The sequence below is a fragment of the Nicotiana tomentosiformis genome, chromosome 7 (assembly GCF_000390325.3).
Source record: "Nicotiana tomentosiformis chromosome 7, ASM39032v3, whole genome shotgun sequence".
NCBI lineage: Eukaryota > Viridiplantae > Streptophyta > Magnoliopsida > Solanales > Solanaceae > Nicotiana > Nicotiana tomentosiformis.
This window is the reverse complement of record NC_090818.1, coordinates 21,520,327-21,539,582: the sequence shown is the minus strand read 5'-3', so window position 1 is coordinate 21,539,582 and position 19,256 is coordinate 21,520,327. Positions and strand designations below refer to the sequence as shown.

The window sequence follows — 19,256 nt, the reverse complement described above, 5'->3', positions numbered from 1 at the left end:
TACCTTATTTAAAGTGATACCTCGTGTAATCACCATCGCATGTCCCAAAGGTAGGAATAAGAAAAAAGGAAATTATCGGACGTTAGGATTGTGGTTAAGACATGACTACACTAAGTTTGGTCATATTATTCTACTCTTTTCTCGGAAGTCGATAACTAATCATAAAATATTAACTTGACAGTAAAAAAGAATTCGATTCTGATTCGAATATTGATTTTTTTTGTTACTGTATTTGTTTTAGGTCCACTTTGACAAAACAAATGAGGTGTTGTTGCTTTTGTGAGTGAACCTTCTAGTGTTTTTCTTAATCCTCTTTGCCTTTGCACTTTTATCAATCTTAAAGTGCTTACAGTCCTTTTCATGAACATTTAAAGAGTAATGTTTCAACGGCTTTGTTCATATCAACTATGTGCAAGGTCACATGTCCACTTCAAGAAGTCCTTAAAAAACAAACTTAAGATAAAATAGAATCACTTATACTATCGCAACATAGAAGAAAAAGATCTCTCTTTCTTGTGTTGTTTAGAACATTATACTACTTGGTTATGATAGTGAAATCTCAATTTAATATAAAGTATAAAAGATTTGAGAAATTATTATATCAGTTCAAGATGGTTTAAACAATTCCGCCATATCTTCATCTAAATCTAAACTCCATCAGTGCCAATTCATCAATCATTTAACATTAAGCAACTTGTACTTAGTTAATAGTAATATTCTTGTTTTTAATACCAAAATTGCCTTTAAGCGTATATACCTACCTGCTTTCCAGCTGTCTAGATCAATAATCTAATGAACTTAAGAAATTTTTTTCTTTTTTAAAAAATAATTTCATTTTTTTTCGAAATTAGCGTTTGTTCATAATTATTTTTCAATTTTCACTTAAAAATGCATTTTAAAAATTTTCGAATTTTCACTCAAATCACTCACAAAACTTCAAAAACAACTCAAAACTATATTCATGTCCAAACACAACTCTAAAATTTCAAAAACCATTTTCATTTGAAAAAATTTTCCACCTATTTTGGAATTTTGCTATTCTTATGTAAACGCCCACCTAATAATTTCAAATAATCACCACAGGGTCCCAAATTATCTGTTCGCCACATCTCTTCAAAAGTTGAATTTTGCAAAGCTAGACACCCTGAAAAGGCACTTACTTTATACTAAAAGGCATCTTCAGAGTGTTTGTTCTATCATTGCTTTCTCTTCTTCAACTTCAATGAAAGTTAAGTACTTCTGGTTTATTATATTATTATAAGCAAGACAAAATCATGTTAATAGAACTGTAAGAGCATCTGCAGAGGAGAATGTTGATTCACCTAGCAACCTTTGTGTATCACTAATTCTTTTGTTTTGTTTGCAATCCTCAGTATATTTATTCATTATAATTATAGAACAACTTTAAACTCTCACCCAAAAAATTGGAAGATAGGGAGAAAGCAATTCGAGTTACTATCTGGTTTAGGAGAAAACCAAAAAACAACAACAATAACAGACCCATCATAGTGTGTACGTAAACCTTACGCCTACCTTCAAGAAGACAGAGTGAATGTTTCCGATAGACCCTCGGCTAAAACCAAAAAACAAAAACAATATCAAATGGAATATCTTTTCTAGTCTTAAAAATGAAAATAAATTGAAACTATTACAATCAATGGTCCAACGTTTGCAAGGGGTTGTGAAGAAGCTCACTTATGTGCATTATGACAGAAGTGAAAAATGGCTTGTAAGAACTACAGGCTTAGAAGTTTCAGAGAACCTAAAGAATCAATAAGGAAAGAAACAGAATGGAGGCAATTGTTCATTAATTATGGAAGGAACTTTGCGAGTTTTCTCTTATATACAAGCAAAAGTTAAAAGGCAAGGATCCAGGATCGAATGGATTGAGAGTAACACGAAACATCAATTTCAACTTTTTAGAAGAAATACTGGCTTCTGTATACCTCTTAAACTGTTCTCTAAATTTGCAGGCAGTAGTATGAAAAAATTCAGTTGCTTATCATAGAAATTCTTCTTAACCATGCATCCACGGAAAAGAGAGCTTCTATACTGAATCAACTCCATCAACCTGTTGCCGCGCAAGATACCTTTCCCTTCTTTCTTTCTGAAATAGTAAAAACACATAGTATATTAGTACAGAAGTCATGTTGATTATGATACTTTTACACGATCCGAAGCACGAAGCCGGATATTTTTCCAGACAATTCTTTGTACCCCAGATCAGTAAAGAAGAAAAACAGATTTAGTTCCTTGTTTTATGTTCCACTATAGTGCTTCTTGCCTTGTATTACAACGACAACAACTATTACTTAAGCCTCTTTACTTTGTAATTATTACTTGAGGCTCCAGTTATGTACTGGCACAATATTTATGAGCTAACTCGAGGGAAAAAAAAAAGGTTGTCTGAGCTATCTCACCATTTCCTTAGTGGTTTGGGACGAGGCCCGTTATACAATTTTATGAGCAATCAAAGAGCATCAGAAAGAAGATTCTAAATGCAGTAGATTTTTTTTTTTAAAAAGGAAATGCAGTTGATTTGTAATGTAAAAACCGAGCATTCAACATAGGATCGTACTAGCGTCAAGAAAACTTACCCATTCGTCTATAACAAGACCTTCTCCAACAATCTTTGGACCTGTATCTTCTGGAGGCCTTTTGCGTGCCTCGACCTCAGCCTCAGCTTCAGCTAACTGGCGGTTAAGTTTCTCGAGTGCCTAAGGAAAATGAGCCACGAAATCCTTAGAGCCATTTCCACATAAACCTTTAGACAATTACATTACTAGAAACAGACTACACAGAAAATCTGATTCAACTAATTAGCAAAATTGGTGGAGAAAACCTACTTACAGGACAAGGGCGTTCAGCATCAAGGAAAACAACACCCAGTACTTGTTCAACTGCCACGTCATCCTTCCGTTCATCAAACTGATTAAAATCATTGTTAGCATGAAATCAAGCATTTCAAGTGTCAAAAGGTCCACTTTTTAAACGAGTTAGACGAAAGGGGTGCACAAAAGGAAATAGAAGTAAATTAAATTAAAAAAAGAAGAGGAAAACAACTTGCAGACATCTACTTAATTATTCTTCGCTTTTCTTTTCTTAGTAGTGCAAAGTCAATAATTGCTTGCATTATCACTTAGATTCAGTTCGCCTGTAGAATTCATAAAACAATAAAAAGGAAAAACTTTAATAGCCTAGACTCAAAAATAGAAGATGTTGGACACAAAATGCCAAATTGATAATAATAGATGGATACAATCCATTATTCTTTTAACATGAGTCGGTCCTTAAAACACAATAAATCGAGCAATATCAATAAAATTGAAAGGAATTTCATTTATGAATAGAGTTTTATGGAGAAGGAAGTGCCATTATTTGTCAAGTCCGGTGAACAATATGATAGTATATAAATAGTGAGTGTCACTACTAGCTCCACTATTCTTGTATTTTGAGAACGGTTTAAGTAAAGATATCTAGAAGAATGTCTAGCCCGCGACTAAAGGAATTACAGTCAAGCTTTTAACCATCATGGAGAAAATTGTAAAATGCAAAAGAACATCAACAATACTTGTGATTCCAGAATCAAAAGTACAGTTGAAACTTGAAAGTACATGAGTTAAATGTTTCAAATACACTAGAAAAAAGTATAAACTACTGGCAACAAGAGCTGAATTCCCTTTAAGGATTGATTATTTTTCACATTATTTCTTCTAACTGGCCGGGGGTTTATTAGAAACAACCTCTCTATCTCCACGAGGTAGGGGTAAGGTCTGCGTACACACTGCCCTCCCCAGACCATACTATGTGGGAGTATCGTATGTTGTTGTATTTCTTCTAACTGGAAATCATCGGCGCCTATGATTAGGATATAAAACTTGTGGCAAACTTGTGGCAAAGATTGCAGAACGAGAAGAAATTAAAATAAATTGTTGGAGATGGAATTTCACATTTGACGCAACTTGATGTGATGCTTTACAGATTTGCTGGACAAAGACGTTCACAAACAACTTAATATTAGTGCTCTCATCTCTATCAGAGGATATCTATCCACTGCAGCAAACATGACACTTTTGAATCCATAGCAACATATGTTGATACGGATCATATGATCCAATGATTAAACAAATTAGTACCCTATACTGAGTTGATTTCCGAAGCTGATCTAAAGAGGACATATATCATTTGAACATGAAGGAGACCACGGCAAATCCTCCCTATCTCATAATGAGAGATTTTTAAAAGAGCAGAAACAGCATTCAGAAATGAGGACAGTGTCAGGACCATTTCAGTCTTTTCTACATATATTTTCTAAAATAAGAAGGAAAATATGTTTCTTTTGGGATCAGAGTTTCATATCATGGTAGACAAATGCCCTAAAACCTTCAGTATAATTCTCTTCATTAGTGGTGGATGGTTTACTTTCCTAATATATATTGCATGGTCATAGTGGTGCAACAACTTTAGCTATAGCATTATTACAACCTTCAAACGAAAAGGAAAAGAAACGAGAAAGGACACGTGTTAAATGGTGACACCTTAAAAAGAGGAGTATTAGGACGAAAACATGATCAATGATTTGATCTTATTCTAACTAAACTTTAAAGGAAACTAATCACAGCATAAGAAGAAATATGCCACTTCTAGCATGACCCTGAAAAAGTTCTCATATTCATTTTCCATCTAAAAGAAAAAAAGGGTGACCCTGAAATTTTTTTGATCTCAGGGACTTAGGGATTTAAGGCCTTTTTGGTTTCATTAGATTCAACATTTCCATCTGCACGTGGTTGATTTCTCTTCCTTTTTCTTATATTTTAGGGATAATAGGTCAAATATGTAGGATATTCACTTCTCTGTACCAACAATTACAGACTAAGAACTCGAGAAGAATAATTGAATTACTGGGAAGAATGAAATAAAGTTTTCAAAGGCTGAGATTGATTTTGAGCTGGTTATTCACTTTCATGAGAGGATATATTTGTCAATGCATGGGAGGGACAAACCATCATTTAGCACTTACCAGCTCTGGCACATAATCCACGTCCTCTTTTACTTTTAAGCTCATAACCTTGAACTTGACCCTGCTCTTCTTTCCAACTTGTTTCTCGTTATTATCAGGTGGCTCAACGAATTTGAAAACTGTTAATTAGGTGATATATTAGCACAATAAAACAGCAATAAGCAACTATTTTCATTAACATTATACAGAAGGACAAAAAAAGGCCAAGAGTAGATGTTACCAGTTGCAATAAGGCTTTCATCAGGAGCAAGAGTACCTCCTGGCGGCCGCATATAACAACTTTTCGGCCCAGTTGTTTGAAACTGAGATAGCACAATGAAGTAAAATTAAGAAATATTTGTGAATAGCAATATTAACCTGATAACGATACAAAAAGATTTCTTCGTAGAAAAAGGAGTACGCATGTCAGTTACTGCGTAACCAAAAGAAGGAGCAAATGTCTGTAATAAAGCATCTATCTTATATTGATTAATTCAAACACGATTGGTATTGTTTAATCACATCCAATTAATACACAGAACGATGCTTGTTAAAGTCAACTTTATTTTTAACTTACACATGATTAATTGGCTGTTAGTGTTAAGACTTATGGTCATTGATCAAAAAATTGCTTTGGCCTGATTATGAACGACATGCAGAAGATGCATGCCAAGAAATAGTATAACTTGCAAAGGACAAATATGACAAATTCTCTCTTTGAAAGATCCAGTTTCACCTTCCATAGTGATACGTTACCCACTAACCAGAATTCATCATCATTTTAGTATTTAATGGCCAGAATTTCTATTATATTAACAAAAAAGGCCAACCTTTAAGCAGATTGTCTTTAAAGCATGAGTACTATCATCACCCAACTCAGAAAAGTTGGCCTAGTGGGGGACTAAAGTGATTTGTTGCACTAATTATGGAGATCGCAAATTGACATAATGAATATTAGGTGCTAAGCACATTTCACATCAGATTAATAAAGTAGGAACTGTTAGAACCACTAAAACAAGAAAATATCAGGAAAATGAGGCTAGTGTAATGTACCTTGAAGGCTACAGGATTCTTGCTAATGTTCTTAATTCTAATAGCACTCTTGACTTGTTTGCCAGGCTCATCTTCAAAAGGGATAAGAAAAGAATTAAGTATAATCCAATAGATACAGAAATGAACAAAATAAATAGACAAATATAGAAAGACAGTCTTTAAGGCATAAGAACTATTCTTTTTTTTTGTTGGTAAATAAGGCGTAAGAATGATTACTTCAACTAAATAGTCAAGTCTCATCCAAAACATAGTACAAAACAGAATTAGATATACTCCCTTTGTCTCATTTTTGTGACACACTTTTTTTTTGTTTGTCTCGAAAAGAATGACATATTTCTGTATTTTGAAATAATTTAGATTTAAACTTCTCTTAAGGAAATGATTTATAGCCACAAAAATGTATAACGCAGGTTTTAGACCTAAAGTTTCAAAATCTTTCTGTTTTCCTTTTTCAGTCTAAAAGGAAAGCGAAGTGACTATCATCGGATAGTCACGAGCGCTTAGAGGTATGAAGTTAAGCGAATCTTACTATCTGAAGGAGCTTAGCTTCTTAAAGGACTCTTAATAAAGAAAGCTTTTTTGAAGAAAGCAATTCAAGTAGGGCTTGAAAGAAGCCAGGCGATCCGATCAGAAGATAAAGAAGATAGACGAGAAGATAAGGGGCGAAGGACTTTTTTAAATCCGATCGGTGTAAACATGATATTAATTAGTCTTTGTCCTTTCTTAAGAGACTCCGGACGCTCCTTGTCCTAAGCCCCAGGCATCCGGTTACCTTTGCGGATCTCCGCCGCCTGCTTTTGCGCTATTGTTACTTACGACGTCTCTTCTCTTACGCAATTCCTGACTAGTCGTAGTTTTTCTAAGGACCGGAATAAGAGGTTTCGGCTTTTCGGGGTATTTAACATAACTAATAATTCTATATTGGAAAAGTTTCAAAATTTCAAACAATTTTGATCGGTATTCAACTAAGGGCCCCGTTAAGTAAGATGGGAGCCAATACAAAGCTAACACGATTAATCTCTATCAATAGACCTGCTAAAGCCCCGAACCATAGCGTACTTAGTACTGGTGCCACAGAGAGATATGTTTTTAGATCTCGCATTGAAAAACCTCCTTCTTTTGTATTATTTGTTGAAATAGATAATACATATATGATCAGATGCATATGTAGTTAAGGGCTGCTTAGAGTTGGACACAGAATTCCTAATTCAAATTGCAATGTACAATGATTCGGGAAATAAGATTTTCCTTTTCTTAAAACAGAAAAAAATACATCCCCTTCGAGAATTTCCGAAAAATACTAATTTATTTTTACGACGGGTTCTGTATTTATATATTTTGTATATAATTGTATATAAGTATTTTTTATATAATCTATAAGAGAAGTCTTTTCCTTTTATTTTACTATTATATGACCGTTGACCATGTCTATGTGGCAACTTGACAGATGAGTTGGACAAAATACATGTATTTCACGCAAATATTTAAACCAAAAAATAATTAAAATAAGAAAAGATAAAAAGAAAAGACAAAAATTAAATTAGAAAAAAAGGTGAAAGAGGGCTTTCTCTTTCACATTCTCCTCTCCCCGCCGCTCCTCCACTCCCCCCCAAACCCCAAAACCCACTGCAACATAGCTATTCTCCACTAGTAGCACCCTCGTCGCCCCAGATTGAAGAATTTATAGTGAGAAATTTCTTTCCCACCTCCCTCATTTTCTTCCACGACTTCTCAAGACGAACTTTTGCAATCAAAAGAAATAGAAAAAGCGAAAGAAGATTGCCAACAGAATCCTTTTATGGTAAGTTTTTCGCTAGAGGAATCTCAAATAATTTTGGGTGGAGTTTTCGGTGATGATTTTTTTGGCGAGTCATTTCTGATTGAGAATTTTTATGGGTGATTGGTAGTGCTACGATGGAATGCGGCTGTGAAGAAGCTTTTTAGGTAAATGGCGGTCGAAGAGGGATCACAGCCATTGGTGGTGAGGCAAATTTTAAGAGCTGGGTTCGAAAAATAAAGGGAGTTGAAGAGTGGTCATCGACGGGACCATTTGATGTTATTGAGGCTGCCATTCTGGATTCTGAATAGTAGAATTTCCATGAAGAATATGTTAGTTGATTAAAATCTTAAATTGGTACATAATAATGTGGCTAAGTGCAAAGAGTTTGATGAACTCATTATGAAACATTATTACTTGTATGCTGTGTTGAAGTGGTGGTAAAGGTCTGGTGAATGGTGGAGAATAAGGTAGGAGGAAGGTGGAGAGAATGGTGAAATGGAAAAAAGACAGATTAGAGTTTTTAAATAATATAAAAAATAAATTATCTGTTATAGAAAATTTGACGTGGGCATGTCATCCATGTCACGCATTTGAAGAACACATGAGGTCAAAAGGGTTTAAAACATAGGTTTGAACAATTACAAGTGTTTGGATGAAACTTTTTGAAATAGGAGGATCAGAATGTCAAAACCAAAAAAGTACAAGTGTCTATGAGACAATATTCTGCCTTCTGTTAAATCCAAAATTAAGACAAATAAGCAAAAGAAAAGTAGCAAAATAAGTAAATTACCTGTGATGAGAAATCAACCAATTATGCAATTGGAAACATAAAACAGATGCCATATCAGAGTGGATATGGTCTAATTCATGACAAACAATTAGATGGGTATATATAGCCAAAATAACCAACAAAAAAAAGAAAATAAAAAGAGCCAAAATGGTGAACATACATGGAAAATAGAGCTTGTTTTGTGGATCAAGACTGAGTCTGCGACGAGTTGGAAGTAAGGATTTGGCAACAGAAGAAACCTTAAGGGAAGCATGAACATTAGAATGATGATCCACAGACATGCCATTGAGATGCTGTTGTTGTTGTTGCCTAAAAGAAGAAGAAGAAGAAGAAGCAACAGAAGAAGAGGAAGCAGCGACTGAGCTGCTATTTGAATGCCAAAATGGAAGTTTACAAAGACCCCAAATCTTGCCATCAGACACAGATTTCTCATTAGCAAGTGCCATTGTTCCTGCTCTCTTAATTAAGCACTTTGGTTTTAGAAGCAAATGGTTGGTAGTGAATGACAGAGCATTTAGGAGTGGTGGGTGGGTGGGGGGTCATAGGATGCGAGTTACATAGCGTGGGAATGATGGGTTGTTGTCATAATTTGTATGGGGAGTGTGACACAGTTATTGCTGTTGGTTTGGCTGTGCCTCTGTTTAAACAGAAAGTTGAATCTTAAATATATATGCTGCCTTTGCTTCTCCTCATTGGTCCATTTCCATTCCTGTTGCTTTTTGCCTCTTCGGCTTCCTCCTTTTTTGTATTTCTTTTTTATTCCTTTTTTTTAATAACTTTTTTCGTCCATTTCTTTCTCTCTCATTTGGATGTACATAGCCTAGCTGACATGATTTATTATTTATTTTTTCTAATCAGTATACATAAATATGCACAATATATATATATATATATATATATATATATATATATATATATATATATATATTCATCGGTTGTTTTTTGTTTAATCGATTGAATGAGCAACTATTTATGTTAATTCTTATAAGAAAAGAAGAATAATGTGTTATGTCCTTAAATATAGGTCTCGAGTTTAAATCTTGACACAAGTCATCTCCAGTCATCCCCAAGAGAGCCAGTTTCAAGTACCTAGGGTCGGTTATCCAGGGGATGAGGAGATCGACGAGGATGCGCACACCGTATATGGTGGGGTGGATGAAATGGATGTTAGCATCTGGAGTCCTGATGCTACTGTTTCTCAAAGGTAAGTTTTACGGAGCGATAGTTAGGCTAGCCATGTTGTATGGGGCAGAGTGTTGGCCAATTAAGAACTAGATGAAAGTAGCAGAAATGAGGATGTTGAGGTGGATGTGCGGGCACACTAGGATGTATAAGGTTAGGATGAAGTTATTCGGGAGAAGGTGGGCATGGCTCCTATGGATGACAAGATGCAGTAAGCGAGGCTCAGATGGTTTGGGCACGTGCGAAGGAGAAGCTCAAATGCCCCGGTAAGGAAGTGTGAGCGATTGGCTTTGGCGGGTACGAGAAAAGGTAGAGGGCGACCTAAGAAGTATTAGGGAGAGGTGATCAGGCAGGACATGGCGTGACTTCAGATTTACGATAAAATGGCCCTTGATAGGAAGGTGTGGAGGTCGAGCATTAGGGTTGTAGGTTAGGAGGTAGTTGAGCAATTTCTATTTCGTACCGGGTGTGAGACTAGCCTGATAGGGTTTCGTCTTAGATTGCTAGTGGTTAATGTTGTGTTCACACTATTCTTCTTTTTTCCATAGTATAGGGCCTTATTTACTTGTTATTGTTGCTTTCCATCTATTTTCGGGTTCTTATGTCGCTGTTAATATTTCTATGTTTTTTTGTTGATGGTACTAATGAATTTATTTTTTTTCGTCTTCTTGAGCTAAGATTCTTTCGGAAACACGCTCTCTATTTCCTCGGGCTAGGGGTAAGGTCTGCGTACTCACTACCCTCCCCATACCCCACTTATGGAATTTTACTGGGTTGTTGTTGTTGAGTTTAAATCTTGAGAATTAAAATTTCTTGATGGAGAGTATGGAGCATATCTCTCTCAATCTGAATCGGTGATCCGGTGAATTTGGAATAATAATAATAATAATAATAATAATATATTTTTGTTGTTATTATTATTATTATTGTTATTATTATTGTTATTATTATTAAAAGGCACGGGATATGTTGGACTAATATGTTAGTTAAATGGTCTAGGGTTCAGACATAGATTAGGAAGCATTGAGATCGAATCCAATTCCTCTCAACACCTCGAAGCCAAGCTTAGGATTCTCCAAGAAATTAGAAGGGTTTCATGAAATTCTAAATGTCAATCAACGTAGCAAATTATATATATTTGTAGACATGTTCTTACTTTGGTCCAAAGAGAAAGTTAATAAAGAACTCATTATAACAACAGGCGGATCCAAAGCTTTCAAATTAAAGTTGAGCATGCATTGAAAGGCATAATTTAGTGTCATGCATTGATGCTAGACGCCAGAATATATTCTAGGATTTAATGAAAAGAACATCATAGGCAAATCTTTTTTATGATATTCCCATGTGGCCCTCTAGTGCAAAAAGTGTCCAATCCTTTTCCTTTTCGCTACAATTTGGCAAAAAGTTAAGGAGATACCATTACCCCATTAGCATTATCTAGAATTATAATTAATCTCCTTGGTGTACAAATATTTTGTATTCACACAGAAAATGTTACACCCCAAAGAATATGATACATGCAATCTACCCATGCAAGTATTAGTAACTATTTCTGCGATTCAAACCCGTAACTTATATGTCACGAATTAATGCTTCTATTAAACTAATTATAGACTTTACTCTCCTTTGTAATCATGTTGTTTTATAATTGCTTGGTAGAAGGTTTGAACGCAATAGCCATAGTTCTCAATGATAAATGCCTTCTTTGTGATTGACCCTGCTCCTTGACCAAAGTCAAAAGCTCAAAGTATATTCTAATTCTTATGGAACAGAGTCTTTTCTTGGGGTTTGATATTGCTGGCTTGCTGCCAATTTCAGCTTCACCAATTAGTGTAAGGTTTCAGTTCTTTCAATTTTCTCCTTTTTCTAACTCCTCCTGTACTATTTGTGGACCTTTGAAAATTAAGAAGGGATAATAGATAAGATGCTCCCTCAACTTGTCCAAATAAATGAGTTTTCTGCTCAACTTTTACAGGTGTTTCAATATCATCCTATATTTGTTAGGATAATTTTTTGTACACCCTTGTAAGCCATCTCCCATTAATAATATGTTGTGTAGCATACACGTGCCATCTGGTGATGCCACGTATTTAAATGAAGACTTAAGAGAGTATTTTTAGTTTGATTATAATTAATTATTTTAACCATTTTTTACGTTTAAAAACGACATCTTTTGTAGTCTAATATTTACCCCAACCTATTTACCTTATCAGTTCATTTTACCCACCCCATAAAAAATTCCCAAGTCGACGAAAAAACCCTAACCTCAAATCCGTCTGAAATTCAATCTTCCCAACTAAAATTGAAGAGATAAGATGAATGTTTCTTTGATTAAACCTAGTTAGAACCTCAAATTGTCGTTATATTTTACTGATATTTTTGGTTTTGACGAGTTGTTGGATTTGTTCGAGTTGCAAGGAAAGGGGTTCATTCACTGTTACAATCTTTCTTCGATTTGGATTCTGGACAGAACATATGCTTTTTAAAGGTTAGTGTTGTTCATCGCGTTTATGTTGTTTTGAGCTCTAGGATTTTCTTCGTCACAGTAATAGTGCTGAGTTTGTTGTTGTATGTTGTTTGATTTCGTAGATATTGGTCTGATATAGTTATATATCTACTTTGCGTTTGGTTTAAAATGTCTTTTGAATTAGTCACAGTAAGATTCTTCCTTGAAGGAAAAATTTCTATGGACAAGCTAAACTCCTTTATGGAGGAGGATTACATAGGTGGAGTTATTACTTCTGCACTTGATGTTGATGCAGATAGATTCTCCTATTTTGAATTTCTAGGTTATGTTAAAGACTTTGGCTATAATCCTTCTTCTGCTCGTATTTATGTAAGACCACCTTATTGTACTTGTTTGGTAGAAATTAAAGTGGATAGGGACATTATAGGTATTTGTCAAGTATTAAAAAATGAGGGTATCTTGGATGTATTTGTGGAGCACATGGTTGATGAAGCAGTAGTGCCCCCCCTCCCCTCTTAGAATGTTGGGGGAAGTGAGGGTTTGGACACATATGAAGAGGCATCCACTAGTGCTCTTGCTAAACCAAGTGCTCCTTTTGATACTACTGTCCCATCTGAACTTGCTGCCCCATCTGAACCTGCTGAATCTAAAGATGGTTTTAGTATTGAGAATAATTCAGATTCAGATCATGTAGAGCTATTTGAATAAAGGGAGGAGGATTATGGTAGTGATATATATGAGGAGTATAGGTCATTTAGGGAGGAAAGAAGAACTGAGCGGAGAAAAAAGAGAAATGTTAGAGTTCCTGCAGCTGAGGGTATTAAGTTAGGGAAAAAAACAGTAGATGTGGGTTATAATGAATATGAAGTTAGGAGAGAGTCAAGACAAAGGAATCCTTTAGAGGGTAAAATAGGAGGTGATGAGTCATATTATCCTTTTGATGAGGCTGCCAACTTTGAAACAGATACAAATGTTGATGATGATGAAGGAGAGGGAGAGGTTAATCAAAGGAAAACCAAAACAAGAAGAAGAAAGATTAAAAAAAGAGTGACATGTGACCCAAACTGTAAGCAAATTGTGTGGGAGCTTGGTCTTGCATTTGAGAGTGTTGACAAGTTTAGAGAAGCTCTTACTAGGTTTGCTGTTGAAGAAAAAGTTGATGTGGATAAATATGTTAATCAACCAACAAGGGTAAAGTGTAAGTGCAAGGATGGTTGTCCTTGGCATCTGTTTGCTAGCTAGGACTCTAGGACTAAAGACTTGTTGTGAAGAAGTACATTCCAATACACACATGTGAACCTACTAACAAGAACAAATTGTGCAACAACAAGTACTTGGCTGAAAAATTCAAAGACAGAATAGGAGAGCAACCTAACATTAGGATATTCAAGTTTCAGCAGCTTGTAAGAAAAAGAATTAGGTTTGTATGTTGGGAGATTAATTTGTAGGAAAGCAAGGAACAAGGTTTTGAATGATATAATGGGTGATCATGTGCTGGAGTATAGTAGAATTTTGGACTATAGAGATGAAATGCTTAGGTCTAATCCTAGTAGTACATGTGTTGTTAAACTAAGTGAAGAGACTTTCGAAGGTGGCAAGAAAATATTTGTTGGCTTCTACATCTGTTTTGATGCAGTTAAAAAGGCCTTCAAGGCTGGTTGTAGGCCCTGTATTAGATTGGATGGATGCTTCTTAATGTGTGTTTGTAAGGGGCAATTGCTTGTTGCTGTCTGTAAAGATGGTAACAACCAGATGCTGCCCCTATCTTGGATAGTGGTTGAGGTTGAGAATAAGTTCAATTGGACTTGGTTTTTAAGGCTGTTGAAGGATGACCTTGAACTTGGAGATGGGATAAATTTCACATTCATAACAGATATGCAAAAGGTTAGTATTACGTTCATTATTCTATTCTTATGCTATCTTTGTATTTATTTTCTTCCGTTGCTTCCATAAGTCTTACTGATATGTTATTGCATTTTCTTCTGTCCTTCTATGTAGGGATTGTATCAAGTAATGGATGAAGTACTGCCAAACTATGAATATAGGATGTGTGCTAGACACATCCTAGCTAATTGGTCCAAGAAGTGGAGAGGCATTGAAAGAAAAAATTATTTCTGGAGGTGTGCCAGAAGTACTTATGAGGCAGAATTGAAAAAGAATCTTGACTTCATGGAAAGATTAGGTGGTAAAGGAATCATTGATGACTTGTTGTGGCATAACAAAGAAAGGTGGTCTAAGGTATATTTCAAGTTCTTCAGCAATTGTGATAGTGTGGACAACAACATGGCTGAAAGTTTCAACTCCTAGATAATAGAGCCAAGACATAAGACAATTATAATAATGCTTTATGAAATCAGAGTGAAACTGATGAAGAGGATTGGGCAACTGAGAGAATTTGCCAATGGTTGGATCTGTGACATCTCACCAATGACATTAAAGGTTTTACAAGACAACACAGCCAAGTCAATGAAGTGTGATATTATGTGGAATGGAGACACATGATATTAAGTGAAAGAAACTGAATATCTGAAATATTTAGTTTCTTTACAAACCATGACATGCAGTTGCAGATCTTGGATGCTAAAAGGCATACCATGTGCTCATGCAGTAGCTGCCCTTCACTTAAAAAAGTTGGAGCTAATTAACTTTGTTGCTCACTGTATACCAAAGAGACTTAAAATTGTACAACCATTTCATTCAGCCTGCCTTTAATATGTCAATGTGGCCAGACTCACAGAATGTATCTGTTATTCCACCAACAGTAAAAAAGATGCCAGGAGGCCAAAGAAAGTTAGAAGAAAAGAGCAAACTGAAAACAAGACATATAAGCTGTCTAGGAGAGGATTTGAGATGACATGTAGAGCATGTAATAAGAAAGGCCATAACAAGAGAGGGTGTCATAAGACCAAGGCAGCAGCTTCAACTGCAGCAACAAGTGGAGTAGCAAATGCAACAACTAGTACAGCACCAAGGGGCAGTTCTAAGTCTCCTGCAGCACCAAAAATTAGAAGAGGAAAGGGTAGACCAAAAGGTTCTACCAATAAGACAAGGCCCTACAAAAGACCAAGAGTGGTTGGAATGGGGGTGCTTCAAACAGAAAATGGTTACACTATCCTTAATATAAGGCCTCTTATTACCTTTTGTATATCAAAAAGTGGTACTATTTGTTTATACTAACAAATATCATCTTTCTTTAACAGCCGGGAATGCCTTCAAGTAGGCCCAGAAATATTATATCTTCAGCAGATGTCACTGGAGATATTGGGCACACACCATCAACTGGAGTAAAGTGGAAAGAAAAAGCAGCAGTGACACAAAGAGAACTCCATCATATGAGAGGAAAAAAGTCATTCAGACAAGGTCAAGAGCTGCACAGTTAAGTCAAGGAAACTCCACTACACAATCCTTCACCTTAGGAACATTTTCTGTACTTTGGCAGTGTATTAGCAGTTGTGACTGCAATGTTTTATTTTAGCAGCTGTGACTGAAATGTTTTGTATTGGCAGATGTGACTGCAATATTTTGAGTTAGCATTTGTGACTGGTGCAATTATGCAATCTTTAGTGTTTGCAGCTGTATTGTATGACTAATGAATGGTGTTATTAAGGAGAAGCAGTGACTACATTTTAACCGTGATTATTGACTGCACTTATAATATCTTTCTATTAGGGGTTGTCACTATATATTCAGTTTCTTTCAATACATTTAAAGGATTCAATATGCTTGAACAAAATAATTTAGAATAAAAATCAACACCGACTTCATTCCAAAAAGAGATAGTACATAATACAAAATGATTCACCCACATTGATTTGTATCATACACCAACAAGGTTCAACAAAAAGAGAAACAAATAGCCTATGTCAACTTCAATTCATCCTCCTTTACTTGAAACCTAATACTAACATCGATAATTAAACAACATAAAATGATAAGCCAAAGAACCTTCTCCCTTTTCCTTGATCGAGCAACTTTGCTCCTCCATTTCTTCTCTCTTTCTTTTATCTTCTCCATTTCAGTTTCCAAGTAATCTAGTTGAATACGTATCTTATCAATCTCATGTTCATCCTTCTTTGCTGCCATCAGATTGTCCAGTTTTTCAAAAACTTCAACTTGGCTCTCAAGTTTTCCAATCTCTTCTTTCAATTTAGGAATAACAAACTTTGATCTAGGGTCAACTTCTCCATCCCTCTAACGCCAAAAATCACATGCTTTAGCACCCTATCATGAATAACAAAAAAATTAGTATTTCAGAGTTCTATTTCTTCATATCTTAACTTATTTAATCTTGAAAATTAAATCAACTTACCCCATAGTATGGACAAGCCCAATACCTTCTACTAGGATTCCTAGGGATCCAAGAAGTCAATAATGGCAGCAAATATCTATGATTAGATTGCACTTCTTCAGTAGATGCATGATCGTCCTCTTCCATTTAAAGCTTACTCAACCTTTTCGAACCCATTATATACTAAAACTGCAGTTCAAAATACAAGAAAAATAGAAAATAATTAAGTAGAAAAATACGGAATTTAACTCAAATAACCAAAAATTAACTACCTTTGCCTTCAAAAATCGAATATTGAACGTCAGTAGTGGCTGATTTGGTAGTAAAATTAAATTAGAGTTAGTGAGGTTGGTATGGTGGAAGAAGAAATAAGGAGGGTCGGGTATTAAATTGGAGGAAAAAGGAATATATTACCGTTGGGGGTTGTAATTAGTGTTGACATTTTTTTTCTTTTCGTTTTCACGATTAAATCATAGCAATAAACGCGCCCATTTGTAGTTAGACACAACACGCATGAGAGCTGGCTTACAAGGGTGCAGGAAAAATCAATCCTAAGAAGTATATGATGGTATTGGGACACCCGTAAAGGTTAGGTTTAAAATTTATTTATCGGGACAAGTTAGGGATGCATTTTATGTATTATCTCAATTAAGAAAGAAAGATAAAGGAAGATTTTTCTCTTAATACCTATCCAATTGGGCCGTTTGGTAGCTAAAGTGTGTACATGACCTTAGTCAAAGTAGGTTGTATTCTCACATGAACAATTAATCCGAATAACAGCTTGTTGGCCCTAGTGAAGTTTGTTTTGATGATTGACAAAGGAACTCAAGCATGAACTAGGTCTATATACAGTATACATAGACAAGGGCAGATTCGAGCACAAGGCATGCATGTGAAGGAGATAAGCTTAAGTGGTTATATCTGATATCTCCTGAACGAAAATGTTGCATAAATGATAAGGAGAAGGACTCCTTACTCAAGAGAACTCTATCCTAGATAAGGGAGGAGTTAGAAGTTGAAGATAACTAGAACTCTTCCACCATGGAAGAGTATAGCATTAGAACTCTAGTTATTTCCCATTCTACTAACTCTATATATTGCAGGATGTTCTCATTTTACAGGTACACACAAACACTGAAGTTAAATGTGAGTTGAGAGCAAAATAGCAAGGCATTTTTCAAGCAACTCTTGTGTGATTCAAGTGTGCAAATTTGAAGCTACATGAACCAAATAGAAGAACTAGTTCCAAGTGTCTGTCTTTTATTCTAGTTCAATTGTAGTAGGTCTTTTCAAATTGTACCTTTCAGCTTTATCTAGAGGCAATTATATTAGGTACTTTGAGTATTCAAGTTAGAGTTAACTTGAAGTCGTCGCAATAGTTAGAGGTTGGTTGCCACAACGAGATTAGAGGTAATCCTTAGGTTTATAAAGAGTTTTGTAAATGTTATTTTTGGCTCAGTGATTTAGTGAAGTGTTGGGAAAAATCCTACTGAGTAGTAGGTCGTGATTTTTTGACCTTTTGAGCAAGGTGTTTTTCACGTAATAATACTTATGTTCTTTACTTTCCGCATCTACTATTTTTGCAATAGTAGTATAAGGAACACATAAAAGAACCAGGTCTTTCTATAATTAGTGCAAACAAAAATTGGATACCACACAAATCGTCCCTCTCTTGTGTGGAATTAAAGTATAAATTATCAATTGGTATCAGAGAAGGTTATCCTTGAAAAGGCTTACACCTTAGGAGAAAATCAACATGAGTGCACCACTTGGAAACTAGGAAGGGCAATCCACTGCTAGGCCACCACTCTTTAATGACCAGTACTACTCTTGGTTGAAAAACAGGATGAAAGATCACATTATAGGAGAGGACTATGAGCTATGGGACATTGTCACTGATGGTCCACTGGCTACCTTGAAGATAAATGCTGAAGGAGCAGATGTGCCAAAGACAAGCGCAGATTGCACTGCTGAGGACTTGAAGAAATGAGAGAAGAATGCTAAAGACAAGAAATGGCTTGATTGTGGACTTGGTCCAGATGAGTACAGCAAAATTCAAAGTTGTACCACTGCTAAGAAAATTTGGGACACATTGCAAGTGGCTCATGAAGGAACACCTCAGGTGAAGACATCTATAGAAACTCTACTTTATTCTCAATATGAGAACTTTGCTATGAAGGAAGGAGAAACCATTCAAGAGATGTATACAAGGTTCATTACACTAACAAATGAGCTAAACTCTTTTGGAAGAATTATTCCCGAAGAAGATAGAGTCGAGAAGATACTGACTAGGATTTTGACTATCACATGGGAAAGCAAAATCACTACCATTCAGGAATCAAAGAATATTGCCACTCTCCCACTAGATGAATTAATTGGAAATCTCACTGTGAACGTAGGAGACACACCATGAAAATGGATGTACCTAAGAAGGAAAAGAGCTTGGCACTCAGAATCATTGAAGGTTTTGATCTAAAAGATGATGAAATGACTATGATAACCAAGGACTAAGAAGTACCTGAGAAGAGGAAAAGGTTCTTCAAGAAGTGGAAGCTATAGCAAGTCAAAAGTTCCTAAAAAGAAAACCAATGATGGCTTCTACAAGTGTGGAAAGAATGATCACCACATAAAGAACTATCCTTTATGGAAAATCGAATGGAAGAAGGAAAGAGCTGAACGAAGGAACAGGAAGAAGGA

The 19,256-nt window shown here is 35.5% G+C and overlaps 2 protein-coding genes across 2 annotated transcripts; one reads left to right on the top strand and one right to left on the bottom strand.

Annotated features, from left to right (window-relative positions):
- Positions 1 to 1,782: 1,782 nt before the first annotated feature.
- LOC104113904 (vesicle-associated protein 4-2-like) lies at positions 1,783 to 9,220 on the bottom strand. The gene is made up of 7 exons (XM_009624218.4): positions 8,783 to 9,220; positions 6,053 to 6,123; positions 5,241 to 5,322; positions 5,021 to 5,139; positions 2,851 to 2,928; positions 2,598 to 2,717; positions 1,783 to 2,107 (listed from the first exon to the last, which is right to left on the bottom strand). The coding sequence occupies exons 1-7, from the start codon at positions 9,066 to 9,068 to the stop codon at positions 2,048 to 2,050; spliced, it is 816 nt and encodes a 271-aa protein (XP_009622513.1). The 5' UTR covers positions 9,069 to 9,220; the 3' UTR covers positions 1,783 to 2,047.
- Positions 9,221 to 18,405: 9,185 nt separating this feature from the next.
- LOC138895335 (uncharacterized) lies at positions 18,406 to 18,972 on the top strand. The gene is made up of 2 exons (XM_070180014.1): positions 18,406 to 18,501; positions 18,556 to 18,972. Exons 1-2 carry the CDS (start codon positions 18,406 to 18,408, stop codon positions 18,970 to 18,972), a joined length of 513 nt encoding a protein of 170 aa, XP_070036115.1.
- Positions 18,973 to 19,256: the final 284 nt, after the last annotated feature.

What these genes read in the sequence shown, in the direction of transcription:
- LOC138895335 (XM_070180014.1), top strand. Translation starts at nt 18,406, where the DNA reads ATGAAAGATCACATTATAGGAGAGGACTATGAGCTATGGGACATTGTC. An exon ending in TAAATGCTGAAGGAGCAGAT is followed by an intron (nt 18,502 to 18,555) that starts GTGCCAAAGACA and finishes AAATGAGAGAAG; the next exon opens with AATGCTAAAGACAAGAAATG.
- LOC104113904 (XM_009624218.4), bottom strand. Translation starts at nt 9,068, where the DNA reads ATGGCACTTGCTAATGAGAAATCTGTGTCTGATGGCAAGATTTGGGGT. An exon ending in AGAATCCTGTAGCCTTCAAG is followed by an intron (nt 5,323 to 6,052) that starts GTACATTACACT and finishes GTGCTATCTCAG; the next exon opens with TTTCAAACAACTGGGCCGAA. An exon ending in TGGATTATGTGCCAGAGCTG is followed by an intron (nt 2,929 to 5,020) that starts GTAAGTGCTAAA and finishes GATTTTAATCAG; the next exon opens with TTTGATGAACGGAAGGATGA.